This window comes from Argiope bruennichi, chromosome 5 (genome assembly GCF_947563725.1).
Source record: "Argiope bruennichi chromosome 5, qqArgBrue1.1, whole genome shotgun sequence".
In the NCBI taxonomy this organism is placed as follows: Eukaryota; Metazoa; Arthropoda; class Arachnida; order Araneae; family Araneidae; genus Argiope; species Argiope bruennichi.
In genome coordinates, this window is record NC_079155.1 from 75,247,058 (window position 1) to 75,270,966 (window position 23,909).

At 26.8% G+C, this 23,909-nt stretch overlaps 1 protein-coding gene across 2 annotated transcripts; it reads left to right on the forward strand.

Annotated features, from left to right (window-relative positions):
* Positions 1–10: 10 nt before the first annotated feature.
* Positions 11–23,783, forward strand: LOC129968633 (transcription factor IIIA-like). Of its 2 annotated transcripts, none has more exons than XM_056082729.1 (9): positions 11–218; positions 5,121–5,215; positions 6,254–6,356; positions 8,611–8,693; positions 9,741–9,814; positions 11,310–11,396; positions 18,184–18,407; positions 21,232–21,282; positions 21,465–23,783. In XM_056082729.1, exons 1-9 carry the CDS (start codon positions 114–116, stop codon positions 22,125–22,127), a joined length of 1,485 nt encoding a protein of 494 aa, XP_055938704.1. In that variant the 5' UTR covers positions 11–113; the 3' UTR covers positions 22,128–23,783. The 2 variants fall into 2 exon arrangements, with proteins under 2 accessions (XP_055938704.1, XP_055938702.1); XM_056082727.1 differs by having other exon boundaries at positions 21,462–23,777.
* Positions 23,784–23,909: the final 126 nt, after the last annotated feature.

Sequence of the window (23,909 nt, forward strand, 5' to 3'; positions counted from 1 at the left end):
AATTCCGAAACAAACGCATGTGTTTCGAATTTCACTTGTTTTTATCACCGATAGTACATTTGATTTTAAATTATTATTAAAAATATTTTATAGTTTTTCCATTTTGTTATAAAATGGGACGTATTCCCACGATATATTATTGTCCGTACGAAAACTGCAGTGCTTCGTATTGTCGCAAGGATCGGTATGAAACACACATAAGATCTCACACAGGCGAAGTGAGCATTTCAGATTTTTGTGCTTTATTATAATATTACAAAGGGGAGTCATATTAATTTAATAATAATAATCGAGTGAAGCATATGCAAAATGAATATTAGAGCTTTCTTCTGTTTGCAAGAATTGAAACTTTTTTTTTTATTGGAATTAACTTTTAACTATAATATCGCAATATATTGTAGTGAGACAGGCTTAAGAATCAAACGATTTCAGGCTTAATATGTTAAGCATTTGTTCTAAATATATATAGAAAGCATTAAATAAGTCATATGTGTGATCTTTGTTATTTGTTTAATTGAAGAAGTTTGAGAAACAGATTGCTTGCTGCTCTATATATGCCATATTTTCAGCATTACTAGATCAGACTCAAAATCGATCATGCTCTATAGATATGAAAAGTAGAATATTCAAAATACGTGGAAATAAAAAATTCTCGAACAGTATTGACAAAACTGTATTACAATTACTATAGGTTATTACATTGATCAGAAAAACTCTAAACATATAAAATGCTCATGAATTGAAATCCAAAATATTTTTGAATGGTTTTTTTGACATTTGTAATGTTAAAATCATTATCATAGCTCTGGCCACTGGTGTCATTAACATATAAAGCCAGTTTTAGTAAATTTGCTTATAATGTTTTAGTTAATTCTTTCCTAGTTGTATCAAAGTTTTTAACAAAATCTAAAAAGCTTTCATTTGTTTTATATTAGTATTGCTAATAGTAACTGATCAATTATGGATAATTCATGATGATTTATTTCAAATAATAAACAATATTTATTTGGTTCTTTTATATAAATTTAAAATTTTCAATTGTTTAACATGATCCACAGTAGGATTCAAGCTTCCATTATTTGATAAAAAAATTTGCTGGAATAGATAGTTTTTATTTATTTTTTCTAATATTCCTGATGGCAATTCAGTGTAATTTTGCATAGAATTTTTGTTTTGTTTATCAGTTGATTATATTTATACTAAATGTAATCTAAAATATATTTTGTTTTAAATGAAAGAATGAGACTTAATTTATGCATATTTGATAGACTGAATAAAATTTGCCAGTTGCTATAATCTTGACTTGTTAATAATGTTGTTGTCAGATTTTCTGTAGAAGGATTATAACAGGAACAATGCATACTATTATCAAATTTAAGTAACCGTTTATGTAAATAGTTTTTAATATTAATTAACTATTAAAGCTGGAAGATGGAAAGAGAGCGAGATAGAGGGGAAAAAAGGAAGTTTTACATTTCTACAGAATTGGAAGTGACAAATTTATCAAATTACATTTGATTACTTATAGATACTAGTAATTTGATTACTATGCAAATGAAAAAGTGAGCTTGCTTACTTGGCAGTGTTAAAACTAGTGATATTTGTTCTTGTTTGAATATCCTGTGCAATGGTCTCTGTTAGTGTCCTGTTTGATTTCATCCCATTTTTTTCTTTTATTGATCATTTGATAGCCATTAATATCAATCATGCTTAATGATTCAACCTGTACTTTCTAGTACCTAACCATTAGATGGAAAGGGAAAATGCATGTTATCTGCATAGGTAAAACAAGAAATCCCAACTAATTTCAAGTTTACTCTGATTCTGTTTGAGTATTGGTTCCTTTGAATGGTTTGTCAATGTTTTCTTATCGTGATTCTACAGATATTTCTTCTAACTAATGAGTTTTCCTGAACAGATCTTATGGAGCCTATAATAGCCTGAATAAATAAATTCATTCAAACAGTTCGGGTATGAATTACTGATGGAGGTAGTAATGGAATCGCAACGTTTGTGTAGACATCTATTGGAGTCTCCATTTTAAGTTGTCTTTTTTTTTCTCCTTTTTCTCCTATTGTTGAAATTAAAAGAACCACCTGACCTGCCTTAAACATTTCTTCTTTTTCAGAATTTTTTCCTTTTGAAATATTTTTCAATTGATGTGGTATACTTTTATAGTACTACAATTTTTCCTTTTCTCTCATGATTTAGTACTTTTCTGTAATGGCACATAAAGCAACTTTGTATTTAAAGCTACCTGTATAGGCATCCTAAAAAATGTACATCTGTCCTTACATGACTAATTATGAATGTTCTATTATTAGTGGTTATGCTGTTAGTAGTGCAGCAACCATTTAGATTGCATTTTTAGCAACTGTTTTAAAGAATCAATATAATTTGCAGTTGTTAAAAGAAAAAGTTTGTTATTATTGCAATTTCCTTTTGTTTCTGCTCTTGGTGTATACATATATATATATGTGTGTGTGTACTGTTGGACCTCAATTTGACGAATTCATCAAGACTGAACATTGTGTTTGTTAAATCAGGGTCTGTTTGAAATAACAGGGTCCAAAATAAACAAATTCTGCATTTACCTTATGGAACAACCCCAATAAGCAACAATACAAACACATTCATAATTAGAAATAGTACACTTTCTATAGAGCATGTAAAAATACAGCAAATAAATATGCATTAGTTATTTTGAAAGTATTGAATAATGTTTGACAATTTCCTTGATTCTTGATTCATAAAAGATTTTTCCATTCTTTTTCCCTTTTATGAAGAGAAGTAAATACTGTGTCATTTATGTCTTGTTTTATTAGGTATATTTTCATAGTTTCCAAACTATGTAAAGCATCAGAAAAAGTAGTACTTTTAATGGGAGTTTCAATTTCTACATCAGATTCACTTCACAGTTCAGTTTCACAGATAGATAGTCCATCATCACATGTGACATAATCTTTAAAGTCTATCTTAAGTGCGATTTCTTTCCATGTGACTTTTTCTGAAGAGTTGAATAGAAAAATGACTCCATCATTTTCACTACTTTCCTCTTGTGGACCTGGAAATCCTGATTCCTGAAAACATTTTTTAATTGAATTTTTAGAAACATGGTTCGAAGACTGTCTCACAGAATACACATCAAAACACTGGTTTTCTGTATTTTCTCTGCATTTATGTGTAATAACATAAATGTAGTATACTAGTATGCAATAAAAAATGCAGTATGCATAAATGTAATTTCTGTATTTTCTCTGCAATTATGTGTAATAATTTTTCTTATCAACAATTTTTTGTTAACTTTTACAGAATAAATGATTACACAAACTAGCGGCTGACACACATTTGTGCAGTTTGCAGGTGAGGAAATATGACTTTGATGGGGGTTTTTTAATTGCAAATTGGAGGATATGCAAGACATTGATTAATTAATAAAAGAATTTTTCTTTTTTATCTATTCATATTCATTTAGCTAAAGATATCAAAAACTCTGCAAATACAGAAGAATTCATCCTAATTTTTTTTCTTTTGTATATTTTGTCAGTTAAGTCTTTACGCTTTCAAAACATCATGGCTTTACTATCCTTCCTATCATAAATGGCTTCAATTTGTCAGTTGTATTAGCATCAACTGTAAGCAAAACTCATCACCACCACCACCAAAGCATTTTCATTTCTGTAGCAAATTGCAAAACAATCCTGTTTCTTCTGCGGTGTATGAGTTGGATGGTAAATACCTATCAATCAGTCTGAGTAACTTTTCTTCTGAATCTTTTATTACATTTTCATTTACATTAATCTTTTAACTGCAGACAATCTTTTCCTAATCTTTTCCCTTGGTCTAAGTGGTATTTTTTCTTTAAATGGTTGGCTGCAGAAAAGTCTCGCATTATGATTTTCTACAAGTTGAAGGGTTCTTTGATCAGAAATCCACTAATTGCTATTTTCTTGACAGAAATGTTGTTAAACTGTACCACTACATCAGATTCAAGGATAGAAAGAATAGAGGCTTTCAATAATTTTCTGATTTTCACTAATATTTCATCATATTATGTTGATGAATTTTTTTTTTTTTTTCAATTTCTGTTCATTGTTTAACAATTTTTGCTAAGCTTAAAGATTTCATGATGTTCTTCTAAATTGTTTTGTTGTCCAATGTTTTTGTCAAATTCATATAAAATGTCAGACTTTCCATTCAAAGAATTTTCAGTTATCTGTGATGCTTCACAGTATTTCAAAAATAAGATGTTCTACAAAACCGAGCATTCATTACATCTCACATTTCTACATTATGGAATGGGAAGGGATTTTACTGTCCCAAATTTGTGAAAACAGCTGGATACATTCATAACTCATCTGTTCTTGGTAAGATGATTGCTGTGGTCATTTGAAAAAAAATTCAATATTTTTCTAACTGAAATTAACTACGAAAAAATGATTAGACTGTTAAAATAATTCATTAATTTTAGATTTGTTATTCATTAAATAGTTTTTTAACCCTTCATTTTAATCGAGGAAAAAGAAAAATTTGTTAAATTGCAAAATTCTGGAATTAATGGTTCGTTAAATTGGTACGTGACTGTATGTATGTGTGTATGTATATATATGCATGCACACATGAAACAAATATACAATCAAAATCAAAAACAACCAGATAAGTGTACAACATGAAGAAAAAGTAAAATTAAATAAAATAAAACTTTGAAAGTAAAAAATGTTTGACCTTCGACTTAGTTTTTGATGCAGTATACAAAAACTACTATAATTCTATTTTGCAATCCTCATTAATTTTATCTCCTGATAAATAGTTAATTTATTAATTACCCTGTGCCTCCTTCATTGTTGATTTGAGATATATAAAAATTATTTATGTTTTATCTTTATCCTGTTACATTTGTTATGTCCATTCTTTACAAGCATTGACATGGTTCGATGATGCTACACATTCTCTTATTTCTTCTGAATTTTTAATTTAAAAAATTTCTAATATTAATGTGTATTACTTTAAAATGTTTTATCATTCAATTTCTAATGTGTTTTTTATAAATATTAATGTTTAATAATAATAGTTATTGTTTACATATTTGTAAAGAATTTGAAATTTATAAATATTTTCAGAAACCATTTATCTGCTCATATGAAGACTGTGGAAAAAGTTTTACTAGCTCTTCTCATTTGAAACGACATGAAGGTACTCATGGATCATCTTACAGGTTAATATCTATATAATATCTTATTACATCTATGATTCTGGTACATGTAAATAATTACTACACCTAAGTTTTTTTTTTTTTTTTTTTTTTTTTTTTTTTGCCTAGCAAACAAAAAATATTGCTACGATAGTTGCATTATGTATACTAGAGCTGGGTGAACTTGGCATAATCTGAACTGGGCCAAATTAATTGGAGGGCTGTAAATATCCAGAAGTTTATTATTTTTCTTCCACACAAAGCTAATTTAAAACATTTGATATTGTGTTATTTTTACAATGAATTACCACTATCTGATTTGCATTGAACTTTTCCTCTGAAGCTTAAGATGGTAAACATTTGCTCACTAGTTTTGATATTTTAAATTACTGTTATTTGAATGAATTTATATGAAATTAAAAAGAATCATGTACAGAATGATCAAACTTACACAGTTATGGCCACAAACTTATACAGTTTTGGCCTTTTAAAGCCATTTGTTTTAGCTTCTTTTCAAGTAGTTGAACAATCCTTGAATAAGTGTTTATGTTAGAATTTAAATGAGTATATAAAATATAGAAATTCATCAAGATCTTCAAATTTTGCTTTAATTTAAAGGTGCGCAATATAATATGAAGACTCAAATTTAATTTATATAAATTAAAACTGTAAAATTCACCCTTTGACTTTTGTTAATATTTTTAGAAAATTTTATAGTGCAGGTCTTATACAGATAATTTCATTTACTTTACTCTGTTAAATATTTAGTTTTAACAGAAATGACATGAATGATGCGACTCTGTTTAATTTCTCCCATTTGAATCCTTTACATAGTGGAAAGAAAAATTGAATAATCATATTCAGATTCTAAGGTTTTGTATGTAAGCAATAAAATTGGTAATAAATAATTTGAAAATCATTTTTTAAGTAGCTTTTTAAATAAGTAAAAGTATATATATATATGTTCCTTATTTGAGTTGTTTTAGCTTTATATTGATTTTTTGATTTGAGTTTTTTCTGATGCATTTTATAATTTTCTTTTTATTTTGCTTCTAATTTTAGGTGCACTGTAGAAAATTGCCTTGAAATTTTAAAAACCAAAGATACCTTAAGGAAACATATTAAAGAAGTTCATCTTAAATTAAAAAAGCATAAAGTATATACTGTAAGTATAGTTATGGCTATAAGTTACTGAAGTAATTTTTATTAAGACTCAAAATTTGTTTTTTAGTTAGTGATTTAGGATATGATAAATTATTTTATAATTTTTTTTATTTTATTATCGGAGATCTTCAAACCAAGTCGGGTATAAATACAGCATAGAATGAGGAGTAGTGAAAACGTTCAGGTTTGAATGTGAGTTCAGAGCATAGAAGTTATCTGTCTGAGGTATTTGAGACCTCTGAGCTTGGAAGCTGTTGCTGTATATTAGCTGAATTGGAACGACATAATTGTGACTCAGTAAATGAAATGTCCTGCAATTTCTAGAAATTTTTGCGAATAAAAAACTTCTGATATTCAAGAAACTGTTTTATCAACTCTCAATCCACACGAACCCCGAAGTGTGATACAATATGTAATTTTTTTACATGACTGATACTTTTGAAATGTTAATTGAAGTCCATTAGTATGATTTTTTTCAGCATTTGTTGTAATACAATAATTATATGAATACAAAGGTTTCTTATTGTAAAAATAAATATGTGTTGAAAAAAATTCAATTTAGCACTTTGGAAGCTAATTAATTATTTATTATTTAGACATTGATATTTTATTGTAAAGTTAGATATATTTTTTATTAATTGTACTTCATTATTCTATGTTCTTTTATTACATTAGCTTCACTGGCTTGCTCTTTATGAAAAGATTTTTGTGCTTCATAACAGTTAAATACATATATTGTTAAATCTCTTCTAAGTTGATCTCTTCTAAATCAGAGCATTGAACTTCAATTCATAATAGGCACTAACTTTTCTGAGAACGTATTCTATTGATTTTGCATTATTTTTTTTATCCAATAACCATTCATTGACCTGAAAATTACCTTTTAATTTGGAAATGTTGCTTAGTGCTGTTTATACAACACAGCTTAAGTACTATCTAAGCATATCTACCTATTTATATTATTTATCTATTAATCTATCAATCTACTTGTTCGCCCATGAAAATGTTAAAATAATATCTGTCTCAGTTTTTCTGATATTTTGATTGATTTTAAAAGTAAGAAAATTGAGTATTTTGTGATGAAAACTTTTGAAAATCTTATTGCACAAATATTACTTTTTACTTCTTCATAAAATGTAATGTTATCTTTTTACAGATTCTAATTGACTGACGTTGAATTTTTTTTCCTAATTTTGATAAATTTTAATAACATTTTTATCAAGATTTGCAAGAATACTTTTTTTTGTTGTTGTTATGAAATTCAAACTGTCTTCTTTGTTAATAATAATGTTTAATTATGTGTTTATATTCCATTGTTTAAAGCAAAGAAATAACGATTATGCATATTTTTTCGTATTTTTTCATTTCTACCAGAAGTTCTGTGAATCATAAGATTTCTAAGATAATGCAGCTTAAATTCTTATTATTATTTAATGTTTAAAAATAATTTGTTGAAAAAAACTATAAATATTAAATTAAGCATAAAATCTTCAATTAAAATTTAATAACAACCAGTATTCTTGATGACTTAATGAGTCTATAAATGTGCTTAGTGATTGGATATTTGCAAAAACAGTGGAAAAACTTTGTTTTTCATTGCAACTGTAAAAAGTATTATTTCAAAAAATGCTTTTAAAAAGATGCAAAATTTAGGAAATTAAGCACCTAATTAAATTGAAAAGATAATTTTTTTTTTTTTTTTTTATATTTTAAGATGTCGAAATCATTTATTTCAAAAAGTATTAAATTTTAGCATTTTAATTAATAACAGTTGTAAAATATTCTTTGAGCTGCATGTTTTTGTCTTTTAAAATATGTTTGTACTAACTTTTTAGATCTGAAGATAGCTCTGTGGAGCACCAATAATATACACAACAAATGCACATTTACTTTTGTTGTTATTTTTTTTAATAGAAAATATAAATGTCTGTTGACATTCTGTAGGCCAGACTACAGCTACAAATTTGGCACATATATACCTTGAAATGTGCACCTCAGAGCAATTTTTCTATAGGTTCTTTCTGTGGGTTTGACCTACAACTACCAAATTTGGCACATATATACCTTGAAATGCACCTCAGAGCAATTTTTCTAAAAATTTCAGTTAAAATTCTAATAAATTAAAAATTATACTGAATTGTGATGTTTTTCTGTGATAACTTTTGGAAATATTAATGCTCAACGATTAATTTTTCACCAAAGATAGCTAGTTAGAAATAAGGACAATTAGTTATTTATATTTCTTTTATTTCTAGTGTACTCAATGTGGTAAAGAATTTAATAAACATAATACTCTTCAAAAGCATGAGCTTAGGCATTCAGGACAGTTACCTCATAAGTAAGAAATATTTATTTTTTTATATGTTCTTAATTAATCTTTTATTTCTTTTTCACCTTGCTATTTTATAATTTTAATCTTGTTCATAAATTATTATTAAACAGGATTTTGTGAGAAGGGAATATTCAAAAATTGTGGTGGCAAAGTCTATTTGTTCAAATGCATTGTATATTTTTTTACCATAAAAATGACGTTATCATAAGCTAGCATGTAATTAAATGTTAGATTGCAAATGTAGTTGTATTTGTAATGTCACATGATTTATTTTCCTTCATCATATGGTGTATTACTTGAAACTAATTATTCTTTCTGTGTGCTTTTCAGTGCTTACTATCACAAAATAATTTTGAAATCAATATGTAAAAATTGCAGTTAAATTTTGGGCAAATATTAAGGATATTTTTTATTTTTGTGTCTTTTATTAAAAAGTTCTTGGACAAACCTTTTTAAATAACTTTAAGATCAAAATAGTAACTGTTAAAAGCTTGTAAAGTAACTTAACACTGTATATGTTATTTGAACACTGTATATATTATTTGTTCCAAGCTTGAAATTCTATCTATCATTAATATGGAAATTTTTCTATTCATTACTGAATCATAATATTCATTAAAATTATAAATACTAAATATTTATTCGGAATAAAATTTCTTATATCATTTTTTTTAATTATAAGTATGATTGTTATCATTTAAAAAATATATATAAAATTCTTGATTTTTCTAGGAAGAAAAAATCAAGGATTCTTTTTATTAAAGATTCTTAATAATAATGAATGGTGGTTTTTAATTTTACAGTGCTTTTACTGTAATAAAATATTCTTTTTAAGTATTCTAGCATTTTACCCTAGCATTTTCTTCAGCTGCTTGTATATTTTAAAATTAAATTTTTACTAATATATTTATATTATTAATACTTCTGCTTAAATGTTTTTAAATTATTAAATATGTAAAAATTTGAAAAAAAAATCTCCTTTTAAAAATTTTGAAATGAATAAACATTAAAAAAGAAGAGCACACTTATTTAACATTTGTTTTTTTTTTTTAGATGTTCTTTTGAAGACTGTCAGAAGGCTTTTTTAACACCAAGCAAATTAAAGAGGCACATGAAAGTTCATGAAGGTATATTTAGAATTTTTGTTACATGCTTTTTGTACCATTTATAATTTGCTTTTTGACATTTTTTGCAAAAATCTGTATATTTTAGCTTCATTTAGATATCAGAAGTGCAATTTATAAGAGATAAATAATTAAAAAAAAAGAGTTTGAAATTCCCCATATTATTTACCTCAGTTCTATAACATTACGTACATGTTACTGCAATGTCACATATGTTACAGTATTCGGTACATATGCCACTATTTTGATCTTGCATATGCTAGAGTAAATGCAAACTAAATTTAATTATATGGCTTTTATCATAATTATTTTAAAACAAATTTTTACTGAATTATACACAGTAAAAAACTTCATTAATTTGTAAGACTGTTAAATTTTATATTATAACACACTATTTTTATAAAGTGTTGTGCTTATGAATAGTATAAATATTTTATTTTGGCTATACATATTAAATGACCACTGTATAATGATTTTATGTTTTGGATAATATTTTGTTTTGAATTATTAAAGTGACAATTTTGATATTGAAATATAATATTTCAATTTACTGTAAAACCTTTATTAATAAGTGTAATTTGTTCCCAAATCTTCTTTGTAATGCTTTGAATTTATTAAGTGAAATAATTTTTTCAGTAAGAATTAATGTAAAATACAATGCGTTCCATTAAAATAAAAAAAAGACAAATTTATAATAATATAATTTATTATTTGTAATTCATGCTTTATTTTACTAGCAAGTCATTTAAAGACATTTGTCTTTGGTTTTGCTTCAAAATTTGTTGAAAATGAAATATGTCATTATCATTAAATGAATTTTAGCACTCATAATTATTGCTTGATCAGGGTATTGCTTCTCAATGTATGATGCAATAATTTCTCATGCTTTCAACATCTCCCTTACTTCACTGGAATGCTGTTGCTATACTGAGGCTATTACCACCAAAACATTCACAATGTTTTGGCATCAGCTCTATAAGCTCTTCGGTAATTCCAAATATGTTGTTCTACTAACTTATCGATATCATTGTTGTCTAGCTTTAGCCCTATAATCTTGACCAGGGACACAATCTCATATATGCATGTCAAAGAGAGGAGGTTTTAACAAATTCATGTGAACAATATGCTTCACATGAATTGTTCAAGCCTTTCAGAGTCATATTTAATAATTTTATCTGGTTAAAGTTTCTTCCAAGCAGAAATAAAGATTTTTTTCAAACAATCACTTAACACGATTTATACCCAAAATACATGTCAATCCTGCTTATAATGTCACAATATTTCCTTTTCATTTATTATAAAAAACATCCTTCGTTTACATTCCCCCCACCCCTTGTTATGCGAGGTGTTTGTTAAGTGAGGTTTTACTGTATTTAAAGTGTCCTAGTTATAATTATATATTTGTCATGCATAATTATTAAATATTTTTTAATGACATATATATTCTGGAAAATATTTATTAAAAATTATATATTTTCTGTTTCTAACCATTTTTCAGGATATCCTTGTAAGATTTCTGATTGTGATAAAGTATTTGGAAAATGGACGCTATATGTTCAACATGTAAGAGACTGTCATCGTCCTGGTAAGAGTTTTATTCATAGCTTATGGATTCAGATGTTAAATTTAAAATTTTCAATGTGTGAATTAAAAGAGATATGCTTTATTTAGGGCATTTATAAAGGTATAAATTATGTTAAAAAATTATATTAAAAATTATAGAATAAAACAAACTCTTACCATGTTTTCCTGTTTTAAATTCCCCAAGGTTTTGGGGGAAATTAATTATGAAATTGCATCTGGATAGAAAAGATATAATTAAAATTCCTTGTCTTTTTTTTTTATTTGTATAGTTTCTTCATAATTTTTCTTTTATTTGTTATTTTGGTTCTGTAGCAAAATATTTCCAATAAAAATAGAGTTGCAAGATCTTTATCTGCTGTATATTAAAAATGATGAAGAACTACTTATTAATGTTTTTGAATTTTTGAAATATTTAATTGACAGCAATTTCTTTATTAATTAAATTAGAAATATAAAGCAACGATAATTTTCTTTGTTTAAGCCCTTTGGTTTGATTTAAAAAGTTGTGTATAAAATAACCATTTAATTTTTATTTAATAAATGTTTCAATCATAATTTCTGTATATTGTTAAATAAAGTATAATTATTTTTGAAGTAACTGTGAAATTTCAAAATCTGCACTTTTTGTAATTCAAAGTAAAACTTAATTAAAGTATATATAATAACCTTGAAGCATGTGGTACTTTTCAAAACTATCTAGTAGTTCCAAGGAGTCCTGTATTTTTTATATTGCTGGGAAGTCTCACTTCTAATTTTATTCTTGTGGCAGATACAATGCCTTTTAGTAGGTCTGATTTATTTATTCTTAATCTTCTGCATCTTAAACATCAAAGTCTGCACTATCTTTATCCGTAATGGTGTTTACTTGCACTACCTTTCTCCTTTGATAATAATATTTATTGATCTATGTTCATATTTAATACTTAAAAGAATAAAATCTGACTAACAATGAGGCTTGTACCTCTAATTGTAAACAACATGTTATAATGATCTGCGATTTTTTTGCTAAAATAATGAAACAAAATACAATATTGCCAGTTTCAATGCATTAGGAATTTTTAACTATATTAATTGCAATATTCAGCAGTATGGTACGTAAGCTTAAGGTGAAATACTTAACTTCACGTGACAAATGTTGCTTATAACAGTCTGAGTAGCATAAATAAAACATTTGATAAATTAGATTCATCATTTTATTGCAAAGAATTAATGCTGTTTTAGCATCTTAGTTTCCTAATTGTATAATTACTTTCTGTAGCAGTATTAATGCCACTAAAAGTTTAATTTTTTATAGAGACTGTCATATTATTATATAAATACATTATATAATGATTGAGCTTAATTCTTTTCTTATTGTATGCTCATGCTAATTTTTTGTTTCAATAATAAATTATCAATATTTTAGATATTCTTTTTATTCTGCTCAACGAGATAAATTCTTCTCTTCATCTATTTTAACTAATTAGTGAGTTAGATTTTGTTAAATAAAAACCTTCACGGATTTCTGATAAATGCTAACTGCATAATTTATAAACTTCCGATTTTATAAATTTTAAAGGTTTGAGACATCTTAACATTTATTAGTTCTAATATCTCGGAGCATGCTATTTTAATTTCCTCTATATGCTATTGTTTTACTGAATGCATTATTGACAATCACTTTCTATTCAATTATAAAATTATTTGTCTTTTTTTTTAAGATTACGACTTTAGCAGTAGCTAATGTAGGCCAACAGTATTTGTGACTGTATTGATATTCTCTTTTTACTTTCTCATGTATGAGTATTCTTGTATATCTATAGAGGAAATACTGTAACTATCAAAAAGATTCAAATTTAAGATTTTTCTGAATCTCCATATTTTAGACCTTCCTGAGTTTGAAAAACACATTTTTAGCATTATGTCTATCTGTGAAAAAGATCATTCCAATGCATGAGCTAGATGGATGCTATTTATTATGCATTGTTGACACCAAATTTGTAGATTTCTATTGAATTTTACAAAAAATCCTCAGAAGAAAACTATTTGGCTGTTTGAATATGAGTTAATGTGATACCTACAAAAGGAAAGTAGCTATATGAAATTAAGTACACAGATTTAACATTTATAGTGCAGACATCTTTCAAATTTTGAGCCAGAGGTTGACTGTCTGTCTACATTTTCAGAAACATATAATCACGATAACTGAAAAATGCTATAACTTAAATATATCGAATTTGGCTTGGGATTTCATGACTATAATTGTAATGTAAAGTTTGATTTTAATCAATTTGGGAAAAAGTGTCTAAAAATGCAAATGCACCTTTATCAGAGAATAAGCAAGAATGTTTTGGGGAGACTGTTCCTGCAGATTAATTAGTTATGAATTAAAAGTTTTTGAAATTTCTTTTCAATTATTAAAAATAAAATTTACTAAACTTTTACATAATTTATTGAAAACTTGCAGAATTATTTCATTATAGTTTATATATGTGCTTCATGCATAAGATAGTCAAGAATCCCAAATTACCACTTGTGAGTTACTTGACTGTTAGACTATTTGACTGTTTAGTTTCATCTTTTATCTAATTAAATGGCATTTTGTTTCGGGATTTATTTTATTCATCCCGTATGCTCATGAGCATATAAATTATAATATCAATGAATGATTTGTTTTTCAATTTTTGAATTTAACAGTTCCTTAATATGTTGCGTATGATATATATTAAATCAGTTATATGATTAAAGAAATTTTTCTGTTACCATCTTCTCTCTCTCTTTTCCCCCTTCACCCTTTTTTTTTTTGTTGTTGTTGTTGCTGCATAATATAAACATACTATTTCATAGAAATATTTATTTTCGATTTTTTTTATTGAACTTTTAAATATATGCATGTGTTATAGTTTAGCTATGTTTTTTTTAAATAATGGTTCTTGAAGGATATTTTTACACATTTTCTCTAATCATGTTATCTAGAATTCAAAGCTTTCTCTTGTTTAAAAGTTTAATTACTGCCTTCAGCAACTAATTTATTCAACATGAATATCCATTGCCTTTTATTTTATTTGAATTTCTCGTGCAAGATTTTAAATTCTTGTGTTTTTTTTAAGAAAGTATTTGTCAACTTCATATTCTGAGAGTCAATGAAACTGTTATTTTGATAATTGTGCACTTGCTCTGTTCATTTTGCACATAAGTAGCCTTAATGAAGTCATATGTCTAAATGTAAATATCTTTGTTCATCTAATTGCAAGTTATTTGAATTAATTTTGTTTTCTTATTACTCATGTAAAACATGCATTTCCAATATTAAAATGCTGTACCATATTATATGTCTGACAGTATTCTGGCTAGGTTACAAAATACTAATTTTAATAATTAATAAATTATAACTGCATTTATTCAGCTTACCAAATATATTTTCTGATATAAGTAACATCTCAGATTCCTCAAAAGATATTTAATAAAATACATGAAGTAAATAAAAGAATATGAAAAGAAGAAATAAGCGTATTTTTCATTCCTTGGTTTTTTATCAATGGAAAAGAAACAGACAGTTAAAAGTTTGTATAAGCAATAAAAACGGTTTGAACGGTTCATTGTAGCAATGAAACATATTATTGCTTATTATGCATAAAATTATTTTAAATATTTGTTAAAATTAGCAGCGGAGGAATTGGGCAGCAATTGTTAGAAATTAGGTAGTATATGTATTTAAATAATTGTCCGAAAATTCAAGAAAAAATTTCGTAAGAATTAAATTAATATCATTAATAAAAATTATTTTTTTAATTAAAAAAAATCTTTTTTTTTTGCAATTAATTTTTTGGAAATTACTGCAGAAATACCAAAAATCTCCTTTAATTTTTTAACGAAAATTTTAATTAAAAAAATCACTCCAAGAAGTATATTCCCACCTCTTGACTTATATATATGATAAATTTAACAGCTGTAGATCACCACTACACACACACAAAGATTTTAGTTTGGTAATAATGCAGAAAAAGTGCCTTTTAGGTTCAAAAATAATTTTTAAAAATTTGGTTGAAATATTACATTATCTTGAAATTCCGCAAAGAGCTTGAAATTTGTAAAAAAATTGGAAAAAAAAAAAAAAAATAATAATAGAAATTTTTAAAAAGGACCTTTAAAATTTTTTCTTAGATTTTAGTTTGATAATAGTGCGGAAAAGTTACCTTTTAGGTTCAAAAACGATTTAAAAAAATTTGATTACAGTATTGTATTATCTTGAAGTGCCGAAAAAAACTTTAAATTTGTAAAACAAATTGAAAAAATGCAAATTTTTAAAATGGGTCTTTAAAAATTTTTCTTAGATTTTAGTTTGGTAATATGGAAGAAAATTAGTTTTTAAGTTCAAAAAGAATTGTTAAAAATTCTGGTTGCAATAAAACAATATATCAAAGTATCGCAAAAAGCTTAAAGTTTGTTTAAAAAAATTGAAAAATTATAAATTTTGATAAAATATTTTCATGAATTTTTCATTCATATAATGTTACAAAAGATGATTTTAAAAACATATATAAGCATTACAACTGAAAGAAATCATTAATTACTAAATATAATAATATAAAAATATTTTTTATTTCAAATTTTCCATTTCTTACTTCTGCAACCTTAATGATTAAAAATGTTACAGCTGCAAAATGTTTGTTTCTACTTCACTGCCACATTGAACTGTTTTTTCTTTAAATTAAATTTTTGCTTATTCATAAGTGAGTCAATTTTTGCTCATATGTATCCTTCTCTTGTGATTGAACCACAGACATTTTGAACCGATTTGGCTACCAGTTTCACAGTTCTTTCCATGCATGTGTGAGACAAGGAAGCTGGGGAAAGTCGATAACCGAATCTCCTATACTATTTGACTCAATTTCAGATGCCTTCTGTATAAAAGTCTTTCAGATAGTCATTGGAAACATATTTTAACAAAGGAGGCTCAGTAACGTCATTTTCAAGCCATGAGATCATGTTGATGTAATCCTTTGCATCAAAGTTTATTTTTGGAACATTAAACTTTCTGACTTTGTCTTTACTTTCTGTTCTTGCTTTTAAAACACGTCATAAACCAAGTTCTCTTTGCATTTTACGTTCATCACTTAGCATGGACAAAAGAATATTTTCTGAACCAGCAAACTACCCATTTCTTTGAAAAATCTGGTCTATAACATTTTTGAGATCATCAGAGATATAGTGTGAATATGATATAAGTTTAAAAAATGTTTGGAACCATAAGTATGTGAAGGTTTTAACTTAATATTAAACTACACAGGCACCTGTTAGTTTTGTCTCTTGTTGTCTATTTGATGGATCTGATTGGTTTGTCTCTTTTTATAAAGAACACTGTTCTTCTTCAGCGTTGCCATTGTCGCCAGTAATTTGATACACAAGTATTTTTTTATTGCTCTTGATTAAACTTAATTATTCTCTGTAGTTCTTTACTTTTTCTTATTTCTTCCTTCCTCAAAGCGCATGTGGTAGCAATATCAACATTACCTTTAACCATTTTCCTGTTAGAGCATTGATCATTTAGAAACTGTTGTTCTATAACTGGCACTTTTTTTTCTTTTATACAAGTCAGATATCAAATAAATGGTTAGCTTTTTCTCTAAATTTTATGAGGGTGGAATCAAATTTATCTGAACATTATCTACTTTTACACTTTAATAAATTTCTGTATTTAGCATGATAAGCTTTTACCATTTCTGAAATTTGTTTTTGCTAGAAGCAACGGGAGTAGAAGCTTTTGACCATATTGTTCTATTATGGGAACTAAAGTGTCACATATTTCACTTACAGAAGGATGCTTCTCTGAAGAAATTTTCAGGTTATGACTAATGTAACAGTAGCCCTTCATAACAGATTCTTAAGTAGGGAGTTCAACTTCAAGCAAATCACTAAATTTCTTAAAAATAGAATATTACAAAAGATGTACAAAATTCCAATATTTGTTAGTCTTCATTAATTTAGACTGAGCCATTTTTACTCACAGCAAAGCACTCAAGTGCACAAACTAATAAGTCAGTTACGTTAATTTACATTAATAAATTACACAATAGAGGGAGCGGAGAAGCCAACTCAACTGAATTCGGTAAAGCTACTAATTTGAAGCCGGCCTATACTTGTCACCGGACGTAGACAAATTTCCGCCTTACCACAGTAACAGCCGTTCCGGTGACGACTCAGTGCCATGCCAGTGCAATAGTAAAACTGTTTTTATATTTCTATTCATATGACAGCACCAATTTAAAGCTTTTTATTTCATAATTGAAGCACGCAAAAATTCTTAAAAAGGTGCAAAAAGTGTGTTTTTATAAAACTTCCCTTACCTTTATATTTCCAGGCAAAAAGAATCTACCTTTGGCTGCTGACTTTTCAGTGAAAATTATTTTTATCTATAATGCAGATCAGCATAAAATTTGGGGTGGAAAACTTAAAGCCTTTTTTCCCCATTTTTTTTAAAGCAGTAATATTAAGGAAATAGAATGCTTTGTGAAATGTATAAAAGGAGCTACATAGCTTTTAAAATGAATAAATTTTTATTAGTCATTGAATATTCTTCAATTCATTTTTTCTAATCGATTTTTAATTTTGGTGTCCTTACAAAATTTTTTGAGGAAAACATTTTAATAGTTGATAGTTTTTTTTCACGCTGAATTTAAAAATTATATTTAATTCCTGATTTATGAATTAATTTTGTATTAATAGAATAAACTGTATCTATTCTTATTGATTTCAATTAATTATTCAATTTCTTTAAAATCTTATGTGAATTTCTTTTATTAATTTAGAAATCAAGTGCAAAGTATGTGATAAAGTGTTTTCGACATCATTTGGTCTCAAGTTACATGCTCCACTTCATGATGAATCTCGTTTAGTGTATCCATGCCAGGTGCCAAATTGCAGTCGATATTATTTTGCAGAAAGAAATTTGAAATGGCATATGAGAAAGTATCATGCAAAACGCCCTTTTATGTGTGACAAGGAAAACTGCCATAGAGCATTTAAGACAGAAGTAAATATTGTGTTCCAAAATAATAACATCTGGGATTATTATTTTTTTAAAATTTTGTTTATAGATTTTCAGTGTTTCTTAATATTTTTATACAACTGTGAGGTTTAATAAAAAAATACTTCCTCTTCATTTCTAAAAATAAATTTATAGTATAAAGGTATAATATTATACTTGCTACTGCTTTTTACCAAATTTTTTCAATTTTTAAAGTGAGTGAAATGGTTGTCTTTGATTGACTTAATTCCATACAATATTTTTTTAGGTTTATATAAGAATTCCTCTGTTTTAGAATTGGTAAATAATAATAATTATTATTAAGTGGTATATAATTCCTTTATATGATATTTTAATAATATTCGAGTTAATGTAAGTATTTTAAGGTGAGAATTATCACTCAGATTCCCATTTTTAATTATTTGTTTCATTGTTGTATCAAATAAATTTTAAAAAAAAATATTATGCAAATTTTCTAGTTTTTAAATATTTGTTATGTTATTTCAAGACTTCCACTCAAATCTGGAAAAACTTTCCTGTACTTATATGCTATATAAGGGGAAATGTTTGAACAGCACTTACATGCTAGCTATAATGCGACGACAGAACTCTTGACGAATGGGAACAACAAGGAAAGGAAGCAACAATTTAGCATTATTTGAAATAATAGTATATTAAAAGAACGATTATATTTATATACAGAAAAAATATCCTTTTTTTTTATTTCTTAGAATTGAGCAAGAGAAAATTTACATATAAAGGGGCAAAAGAGTTTGATACCTCTCTTGCTCTGCAATTGTAAGTAGCACAAAATTAAAGACTCATTTAAAATAAAATACAAAACAACATTTTTACCACTATGGTGCAAACCATTTAATGATTTTTTAACAAAAAACATTACAAAGCAAAATTATATAATTTGCATTTATTTATTTTTTCGAATTCATATATTTGGACATCAACTAACCTCAGCTTTTTCAGGCAGTTTCATTTCCCATCCCTTCTTTTGCAACAATTTCATTTACAATGCTGCTTTGTGTTTGTTGGTCTCCTTATCTGTTTCTTTCCCCTGACTGACTAAAGCAAATCTTTTAAAATTTGAACATTTAAAACATCTCTATAAAAGTTCATGACATCATGCACAGTTCTTAGATCTAGATCAATTGAAGAATCTTCTTTCAGATTTCTAACAAGCATATTCTTGTCAATACTAAATCCACGTTCCACCACCATATTGTAATGTGTGAATGATAATTTTTACAACTTCTCAAAAATCAGGAAATCCTTTGCACTTCAAAATAATAAAATATAAATAATCTAAACGAACTTTTTCATTAAATGAATCAATCTGTGTTCACTTTTTAGTTTTTTCAAGAAAATTTCAAATTGAATCTTTGTATGTTCTGAATATGCTTGGAAATTTTGTGATTTGGAACAAAGAAATTGAAGCAAATCAACCGTTTGTTTTTCACATAATAATGCATTGTTCTTAAATATATGTGGATTTAAATTAAATGCAGTTTTTAAAAATTTTTGGACATGTATTCCATTTTTTTTTTTTTATATAGTATTCTTCACAAATATAAAATACTCAGCTAAAAAAAAATCTTCTTTTTCAGTTTCATTAGTATTCAAATATCTTGTATTTACTATTCCAATATTGGTATTTTTTTTTAAAATTCAATCTTAGAATTTTAGGATTATCAAACTCTAAAAAAAATAAGCTAGTTTTTGCTTCTTTGATGATGCTTTTGACGTTACTAATAAATACCTGTGTTCCCATATTATTTTGTGTATTATACAAAGCCAGCAGCATGCAACAAACAGATTCTGTAGAACTTCTCTAATCTATACATCAAAGTCAAGATTGATAATTGCCCGGATTCTGAGCAACTAATTTTTCAAAAAAAATTCTCTTAATCTACTTTAAATAAGCTTACAGCTTCTCAAATAATAAACAAACCATTCATTATACTCACAGGTGAGCCAGAGAAATTCATTCTATTCTCTTATAGCGATCTTATACATGCTTAATACTGAATAGTTTCAATCTGGAAATTTCATAGGGGATTAAAAAAACAAACAAAAAAACCCCTCAATTTTCTCTCAAATTGAAATGGATTGATCGATACGGGGGGGAAAGCAGGATCAAGTAGAAAACGGAGAGTTTCTGGGATCTCACAATTTAGAATGGTGTTACATTTCTCATCATGATGACTATGATCTTTTATTGCAATGTTTAGAGATCAGCATTTTTTTTGTGTGTTGTTATTAAATAAAAAAATTGAAATTTCAATATTTATTAACAAGTCATTTCTTCAATGCATGCTCATGTGAATTTTATTCTTCAATCTCTGCTATGAATATGCACATGAACTCTTTGTAGGTTTAATTCATATCATTGTTTTAAATTTTTTAAATTGCGATTAAAAACATATAGAGTATTGTATCCAGTTTCTTTTTCACCTTAATGAATTTAATAAAATTTAAAAATACTTAACTATTATTATCATGGGCATATATAAAGTAAATAATTGTTATATATACAATTTATGCATATATATACTTTGCTTCGCTTAATTTCAAAAACTAATGAATTGTTTATCTATGATTTGTTTTTATTTTCTTTTGAGTAAAGAAAAGTTATAGATTGTCTTTTCCACCATCAGTTCTTCAACTCAATGTGTACTATTATATTATATTATGTACATTGAAAATTTATTTATTTTGGGTTTAGTTAATTAGATTTCAATGAAATATACATTAGTTTTCACAAATTATGCCCACTTTATTATGTTCAAATTCATATAATCTAAATAATTTTTTTTAGGCTGATTTAGCTGAACATGTTTTGTATCATGACAAAAAGAAACCTCGAAAAGTGAGTATATATACACAAAAATATTTGAAATGTATTTATTTTATATTCAGTATATAATTCAAGTTAACTAGTATTACTTTATACTCTGATAACCACTTTTCTCCTTAATTTTATATGGGGAGAAATTGTTATAAATTCCAGTTTTGTGTTTATGCAAATAAAGTAACATTTTATTTCAGAAGAAAAACAAGCCAAAGAAACCTAAACCAAGCTTAGCAGCTATATTATCAGGTTATGCTGAAGTTGAACAAATGAATGAAAAATCCAAAGAAATCTTAACAGAAGAAAAAGCAGAATCTAATATTTCAGCTTGTTTCAGCAAGGTCAATTTAATTAGCCTAGAATCTGACAGAACTAAAATTTCATCTGTAGATTCTTTAGAATCAAATCAGTCATCCATAAATGAAGAAAACAATTCATGCATCTTCACTAACAAAGATGATGCTAATTGTATAAAATCACCTGTGCCAAACTCATTTGAATCTAGTCAGTTAAGTATTTTAAAAAATATGAATACTTCTCTTCCCTCAGGCAGTAATAACAGCTGTGCTACAGAGTTAGAAGTAGCAAGACTCATATCTAAAGAAAATTTCTTAGAAATGAATCAGTCAACTACTGCAGAGGTATTGGATTTTATTTCTTCCAAAAACATTATTCCTGTGGCATGTGAAGTTGAAAATTCTTTAAATGAAGTTGAAGTTACAGAGTCAATTATTCAAGAGTATACTACCATTGAAGTAGTGAATGGTGAAAATTTGTCTCAATTAGTATCTGTGCCAGTAATCAAAATTGGTGATGAACATTGGAATAGAAATGCTATGGTACATATTAAAACAGGTTCTTGATTGTTATGAAGAAACTTATTCCTATTTTGGAAAATAAAAGGAAAATGCAAGTTACTCTAAATATCCAAAATGTGCCTTCAAGTGCCTCTTCCCTCCAAATGCTATGGTGAAGATTTCATTTACTTTTAAAATACACAGCATGTAGTTTATCATCTGTTTGCAAATAAAAATGGAATTTTTAACCTTGCCTCCCAGATTATCAGATATTAATAAAAACATAGAAATAGAAATGTATTGGTGAGAATTTGTCTCAATTTATTATGCTGATGATGATTTGGTTAGATTTTTTAGGCTATATCATAACAATAGGCATTATGTAATTTTCTTAATATACAGGGTGTCCGAAAAGTATGACTACACTTTCAAAAAGGAATTAAAAATAAGGATTTCACTTATGGTTTTGTGGGTTCCATGAAGAAAAGATAAAAATTCCTTTGAAATGAGATGTCAACTAATGCTACTTCAATGTTTTGCAATGTTATCATTTTAAAATAGCTTCACCACAAGAATGAGCACAAGTTGTAGCATGGTTTATCAAATTTAAATTTGTAACACAGGTGCAGCATAAATTTTGGACTACCTTCCAGATTCACCAGTTATAAGTAGCATGAAAAATTTATGATGACAAGTCGCATGCTGTCAAAACAAAAATCTGGCCACTCTAGTAAAAACTATGATAATTTTACATTAATTGAATGCTTTCATTGTAATCCTTTCAGATTGATTCACAACATGGTCCAGCAATTAATAGTGAGATCATCTATGCATACGGCTTTATGCGAATAAACTTGCAGGGGTTAAAGCCTGATGATAAGCCTCGAGATTGAACATTTACAAATGTCACAAAATATAAAAGGTGATGAAAATTTACTACATTAGGTAATGTTTCACTTTCAGGTATTGTTAACCAATGTAATACTCAAATATGGAGATTAGAGAATCTTAATGCTGTGTTGGAGGAAACAAGAGACGACTGTAAAGTAAATGTGTGGTGTGATTTACTGCATGGTTAAATTATCGGAACTGTTTTCTTTCGTGAAGAATTGTCCACTCTGCATCCTTGAAATTTTAGCATTTTCTTAAATAAAGGACTGGCAACCCAGTATCATTTTCCAGCTGATTGGGGGCCACCACGCTAAAATTTGGAAGTGCGAAAGGTTTTAGAGGAAAAATTCCCTAGGCAATGAATGGATAGGAAGAGGAAATATCTGATCCAACCACCTAGATCTCCAGACATAACAAATTTGGATGTCTTTTTATGGGGATACGTGAAAAATATTGTTTACTAATCTCCAATTGGTGACACTCTTGAACTGAAAAGTCAAATTATAGCGACCATTTGATCCTGCAATGCTTAGAATGTGGCTAGAAATCTCATATAGACTTGATTTGTGGTGCAAGACTAATGGTATGAACATTGAAAGAACTTTAATGTTTTCTTTATAGAGCATAAAAAAAAAATCTTTAGTGAATATCTGTATGTAAAATTAATTTTTAAAAGTTATCTGATACTTTTCGGATACCCTGTATAATTAGATAATATTTAAGTGTGGACAATTTATATAAACACAAATTACCACATAATTACATTAAATTTTAGATATTCATTATTTTAAAAAATTTATGCATACAGGCCATTTTAACTCGCATATTAGTTGCCTGTGTGAATTTTGTCATTGTAAATGCAATACAGAAAGTAAACTTTTATTTTGCATGTGTATTTATTATTGAAAAATTTTAACAATAGCTTTCCATGTGAAATATTTAAAATTTATATTTCAT

Excerpts from the sequence above, each read along its gene's own strand:
- LOC129968633 (XM_056082727.1), top strand. The coding sequence starts at position 114 with ATGGGACGTATTCCCACGATATATTATTGTCCGTACGAAAACTGCAGT. Across the intron at positions 219-5,120 it reads TAAGATCTCACACAGGCGAA|AAACCATTTATCTGCTCATA; the intron begins GTGAGCATTTCA and ends AAATATTTTCAG. Across the intron at positions 8,694-9,740 it reads TCAGGACAGTTACCTCATAA|ATGTTCTTTTGAAGACTGTC; the intron begins GTAAGAAATATT and ends TTTTTTTTTTAG.